Source organism: Gossypium hirsutum, chromosome D11, assembly GCF_007990345.1.
Source record: "Gossypium hirsutum isolate 1008001.06 chromosome D11, Gossypium_hirsutum_v2.1, whole genome shotgun sequence".
NCBI classification, from domain to species: Eukaryota; Viridiplantae; Streptophyta; class Magnoliopsida; order Malvales; family Malvaceae; genus Gossypium; species Gossypium hirsutum.
In genome coordinates this window covers 51,199,840-51,205,987 of record NC_053447.1, presented here as the reverse complement: position 1 = coordinate 51,205,987, position 6,148 = coordinate 51,199,840, and the positions used below count along the sequence as shown (strand labels likewise).

General features: G+C 32.8%; 1 protein-coding gene across 1 annotated transcript; it reads right to left on the bottom strand.

Annotated features, from left to right (window-relative positions):
- Positions 1-208: 208 nt before the first annotated feature.
- Positions 209-4,384, bottom strand: LOC107913609 (replication factor C subunit 3). Its single transcript, XM_016842257.2, has 11 exons — positions 4,094-4,384; positions 3,876-3,986; positions 3,455-3,487; positions 2,900-3,068; positions 2,436-2,617; positions 2,087-2,223; positions 1,891-1,989; positions 1,576-1,645; positions 1,427-1,501; positions 637-682; positions 209-479 (listed from the first exon to the last, which is right to left on the bottom strand). Exons 1-11 carry the CDS (start codon positions 4,175-4,177, stop codon positions 421-423), a joined length of 1,065 nt encoding a protein of 354 aa, XP_016697746.1. The 5' UTR covers positions 4,178-4,384; the 3' UTR covers positions 209-420.
- Between the last annotated feature and the right edge of the window lie 1,764 nt (positions 4,385-6,148).

Sequence of the window (6,148 nt, the reverse complement as noted above, 5' to 3'; positions counted from 1 at the left end):
TATTAATCGAATAATAAACTTCATAGTATATAATTTTGTGAATTGATACAGTACTTGTATATAACTTTCTCTCATTCGAAAATTTCTTGATCTTGCAACTTAGTCCTTGAACCTCAAAATAATTATTCTCAACTGAAATCAATTTCATTATCTATCAAATTAAGTCCATGAAAAACCCGAAACATAATTTAATTAATAAACCTGGACATGAATTGAAAACGTAAACTAGAAGAAAGAAGTAAACAGCGAACGCTAAACACCAAATGCAGTTATGCTAGTAAAGAAGAGTGGCTAAAAGGGCAAATTTAAAAAGGGTCTTGCTTACTAGCCATTACATTACAAGAAAAGGTAACACAAGGCCTACAAACAAAGAAATTATCTCCTTCGCTACCGGAACTCTATAACAAAACCGAGCCTTCTTCAGCCAAATGTTGCAATCAGGAAAGCCTTGTAAATGCTCATGAATTTGGCAACAAATGCTACAAAATTATCAGAAACAACACAACATTCATGAAATTGATTATAGCCAAAACTGCATAGCAAAGCACATTGTCATGCAATTATGTTACAAAGGAAAGAACCGTTATGTGCTATGCAATTGAAATGATTTGTATGCCCAATGGAAATTTTCCATACCTTCAATGTGAAAGATGGCTTTCTGTCCAAGACGCATCCTATGCTCCTGTTAAATCAAAAGAAATCAATTGAGTACACTAGAGCTAAATTAAGTAGTATTGTTTTACAATAAGCAGGGCCATGCCTCCTAACTTTCAGATTCTGTAAAAACATAGCTTCGAATCCTATCGCTGAAAACCCATACTAATCTGATATTTACCACATAACTGCAGAATTATCACTTATTTCACATTTAACTGAAATTTTCTACCAATCACTTCACGGCTTGATTGTGATCCATACTTTTGATAGCCATCATGTCTTTAAATTAAATCAAAGAAGCCTTTTTATGCTGAAACCCCTCTTTGCAAAGAATTTGAGAATTTCTTACGTCAAATGCGTAACCCATTCAAACCAGTGGGGAATCAGAAATCCTGGCGGATTATGCCTTGTGCAAGCAAATTGCATGCTTTTTTAAATGTCTCTCCAATTTTTTGTTAAATAAAAGGTATTAAATGATAGTATGACTATTTGAACAATCCATGCATTCATCATTTTCTCCCCTTCATTTGGGGTTTCACTGAAACAACCACATTGTGAGAAGATTGCATTGTTTTAAGTCCCAAGAACAGAGCTGAGAATTGAGATTAACATGCTTACAATTATTTTCCATGAAGCACAGGATAATCAGTCATAATTAACCAAAAGAAAACAGATATCTAATGTAGGTCCGAAAGTTAAAACACATTGCCAACTCAGCATAGCCAAACATTCCAGAGGCATACAAGATAGGACAGATTATTCAACTTACATAATATGCAGCCCAATGGCAAACCTCATGCTTTAGCTCTGCATCCAATTTCTTCAATAGTTCATGGAGGAGCCTCTGAGACAACAAGGAAAACAAACTTTAGTTGGAGAAAGATAACAGACCACAACATAGCATCGCATTATATTTACCTTCAAGACAATCTCTGGAGGGATGCAATTGATGAGCAATTCATACACCTTGCCTCTAACCTGAAACAGCCTAAAGAACACGGAAAAAAAGTTTAAAAGAAAGTCCACAACCAAATAGATACCACAAAGGACATTTTATGTCCAAATTTACTTTCTAGTCTATTATCCTAGACATCTTTCCCATTGTAACTTTGGCAGCTAACGACATGCATTACGCAATTAGCTCATTACCAGATAGCTATTGAAAAGAATTATATAACTGTTAGCAATTTTACTAACAGAACAATAAGATACTTTAAGGTGCTAGGCAAGAACCTTTTAGGACTCTGTTCCTTCATTATGTCAGTTGCTATTTCTGATATATATTCTTCCCAATCCATTGGTGGAATTGCTTGGTTGCTTGTAAAAGGATACCTATAATAAAAAAAATATAATATAAAAACACAGATGAACTAAGTTTCCTGCATAGATTTGCATGGCAGCAGCATCTATAAAAAGAAAAGAGCCTAACTGTTGAACACGGCAAGTCTCAAATGACAATATAGCTCTCCTTAAATTCCGGTTTGACTTTTCAGCAATGCGGGCTGCAAAACCAGATGGAATTTGCAGCCCTTCTTTCTTTCCAATGAACTCCAACACCTTAACAATCTGGTAAGGGGAATTTTACATAAATGAAATCAATTCACTGATAAGACAACAAAGATTTTACATGGAAAATAATATTCATGCATACATCATAGTTCTTTTGGCCACAGCCCATTACAAGGGTTGGTGAAAAAGGAGTTGAAGTATTGTTACTAGGAATTTATCCATACATTCTTTCAAGTATTTAATAATAAATAGTAGCGAACTTCCTTAACCTGTTCTGCTGAAGGTGCATTTATTCGGATATTCAGACAGCGAGATCGAATCGCCTCAGTGACTTTTGAAGAACTATTACAGCACAAAATTAGCCGGCAAGAAGCACTGTACTTCTCCATTGTTCTACGGAGAGAATGCTGAGCTTCTCTAGAAAGCTTGTCAACTTCATTGAGTACTAGCACTGACATTCATAAGAAATCATAATGAAACAGTGAAATATGCAATTACTCAAAATTTCAAAGAAAAGAAACCCACCAAATTCAAATAAGCATCAAGAAGAAAATCAATTAGACATTATAAACATAAAGGACAAGACAGATGAATGTTATATCCAGAACATTCAATACTAAATATACATATGAAATGCCATTTTGGAGATATGATTTACAAACCAAATTCGAACAGAGAAACATGCTTCTAACATGGATTTATAAGGTTGCAAGCAAAATAATATCAAAATTACCTTTAAATCCCTTTTTCCCTTTTGTGTCAATGGGTCTATTTTTAGCCATTTCTTTAATAATCTCTTGAACTATATATCTGTCCTGCAAGCCTACATCACTTGGACTCAACTCCACATGGTTCGTGCTTGCTAATGTGGTCAACTCAAGATCAATGGTTCTACTTCCAGCCTGAAATAAAATTAAAAGAAGAGTTAGAAAGCAGAAGTTTAGAAAAGGCACCGATTCAATTAATAATGGATTATGAATACTCAATGAAACCATGAGCTCCACTGTAGCATACAAAGTTAAAAAACGGTACATGTAAAATCATGCATAACGGCCACTGAAACATTAAGGTTCAAAAGAAAGTATCCAAGATAACTTTGATAGATCAAGGGCTTGAAAACTCAACCTCAGTGCTCTTATATGTAAGCCATCATTTGAAATTCTCATTCTAACAATGGAAACTTAACTGCAAATTTTATCCATAGAAAGTACACGCATAGAGCAGAATATTACATTTTAATATATCAAGAAATTTTTATATGAAATTTACATCATCATTTGAAACTTACATCAATTTTCCAATTCCTATTCTCCACTTTCACCTGCAACCAAATAAACAAAATGATTCTTCGAAGTTCAATAAGAAGAAAACCAACAAAAGAAAAACCATTAATTAATCCAATGGAAAACAACTCACTAAACTTCCTCCCTTAATGTTTATCCCAAAAAGAATCCCTTAATTCTATGAAAATAACCCAACCCAAAACTTAAGAAGGAAAAGGGATTACCAAGTTCAAAATCCACAACATTTCAAGCTCCCAAATTAAACGAGTAAATAATCAGTTCGAATGACCAAAAAATTTTGTTTGAAAAAAAACTTATCGTAGCACTGGAAACTTTCCCACTTAACAAAACGTTTATAAAATAAAATAAAAAAGCCCAAACCGGATCAAAGGGTAAAAAAGATGAAATTGGGAAAACAATTAGAACCTTTTCAGCACTGGGACCAAATATTTGTCTAAGAAGGGCCATGATTAGGGTTTTCTTGCCAGACCCAGATGGTCCATAGAAGAGTAAATGCGGGCAATCTTGCTCTGTAACCTGTTTAATTCAAGAAAAAAAGTACATGAAATTACAATAACTAAGAAAAAAATGGGACTTAGAATTAAACAAAAGTTTGTTAAAGAATTTAAAAAAAAAAAGAGTACCAGTTTTGTTAGATTTTGGGCAATGTCTTCATGAACAACGACTTGAGCTAGGGTTTTGGGTCGATATTTATCAACCCACAACATCTTTGAATAGAATTTTGCTTATCTCAGTTTATCTAAGAGGAAAGAAAATCAGATGAGACAGAGTAAGAATAGAGAATATGGCGGGAAAGACATGAGATTTGGGAGAGAAGATTGAGTAGGGTTTTATTATATTGGAAAACTATAGAAAATGTGACTCAACTATGATTATTTTTCTTTTTTTGGTAACCCAATCACTATTAATTCTTTCTCATCCAACTATTTAATTTTGTTTTTTTATGTCACCAGCTAGAAAACATCAAAATATTTTAATATAGTTGGGTGACAAAAAATAAATATTTAAATATTTAAGTGATAATTTTATAATTTTTCATAGTTGAATGATTAAATAAGAAATTTATTAATAGTTAGGTGACTATTTTATAATTTTTTATATTTGGGTTACCAAAAATAAAAAGAAAAAACATAATTGGGTGACTACTAATATAATTTACCCTATTATATTTAGAGGTGTTTGGCAAGCTAATCTATGTTGTCTATTGTTTGATTTCTAAAACTATTTTAAAAGTAAACTACTAGTTTGACATAGAGGTGCTCACGGGTTAGGTTGGGTCGAGTTCGGGTTAGGCTCAATCAAAATTTTAGGCCTGTTTGTTAGGTCCGAACTTGGCTCGACCCGAAAAATAGGCTAAAATTTTGTCCAAAGTCGGCCCGAATAAAAATGTTTAGACTTGGGCCTGGCCCATATTATTTTTTATATTAGTTATTTAATATACTTTTTAAAAACATATAATACATCAAAAACACTAAAATAAATATTTCTCAACAAATTGAAAATAAATTTTAAAAAAAATATTTATACTTAAATAACAATAAGATATATACAACTTAACAAGCAAATGCATCTAAAATAGTAACAAAATTAATAATAAAACAAGAGTTATACAATAACAATAAAATAGTAGCAACATAATAGTGAAATAGTAGTAAAATGGTGAAAAACAACAAGAAAATAACAAAAAAATAGTAAAAAAAAACTGTTGGGTCGAGCCCTAGCTGAAAAAGCCTTACCCAAGACCCAGCCCGTTTTTTTTTGTCCAACCCATTTTTCAAGCCTATATTTTTATCTTAACCCTCCCACTTTTCGGGCGGGCCTTCGAGCCTAGCCTATGAGAAAGTCTAGTTTGACTAGTCTCCTTGGTATCCAAAAAAAAATTGTTAATTTAATCACCATCGTTAATTAAATTGATTACTCCCTTGTTTTCTTTTTAATAGAATGCTAATTGTGCAATCGATGTAATTAATGTTTCTAGCCTGCTCCACGACACTTCCATTCCCTCTTAGGTCCTCAACCTCCACCATTTTAATAGTCCTCTTATGACAAATTACTTAACAACTATCCATGGTCCTTTTCCAATTATTTAATGACAATTTTAATATTTTTTCCATGTCATTAACATGTAATTTTTGTAATTTTTTAACTTTGAACCCCGAACACCAAACCATGAACCTTAAACCTCAAACATCAAACCATAAACCTTAAACCTTAAACACTAAACCTTAAATTCAAGCTCAGAACCCCTAATCCAAACCATAAACCATAAATCTCAAATCACGAACCTTAAACCCAAACTTGAACCCAAACCATGAACACAAACCCCAAACCCCAAACTCAAACCCTAAACTTTGAACTCAGGGTTCAAGGTTTGGGTTTTAGGTTTAAATTTTATAGTTTGAGATTTGAGGTTTAAGGGTTAAGGTTCAGGATTTAGGGTTCAGGTTTGTGTTTAAGGTTTAAGGTATATGGTTCATGTTTTGAGGTTTAAGGTAAAAATTAACAAAAATATGTGTTAATGACATGGAAATAATTGTTGAAATGTTATTGAATAATTGAAAGGGAGCATGGATGATGTGGTGGGAAGGGTCCATAAAAATAATTTCTCTTGCTCCACGACACTTCCATTCCCTTTTCAGGTCCTCAACCTCCACTATTTTAATAGTCCTCTTATGATA

What these genes read in the sequence shown, in the direction of transcription:
- LOC107913609 (XM_016842257.2), bottom strand. Translation starts at nt 4,177, where the DNA reads ATGTTGTGGGTTGATAAATATCGACCCAAAACCCTAGCTCAAGTCGTT. An exon ending in ATAGGAATTGGAAAATTGAT is followed by an intron (nt 3,069 to 3,454) that starts GTAAGTTTCAAA and finishes ATTTTATTTCAG; the next exon opens with GCTGGAAGTAGAACCATTGA. An exon ending in AAGGAACAGAGTCCTAAAAG is followed by an intron (nt 1,646 to 1,890) that starts GTTCTTGCCTAG and finishes CGTGTTCTTTAG; the next exon opens with GCTGTTTCAGGTTAGAGGCA.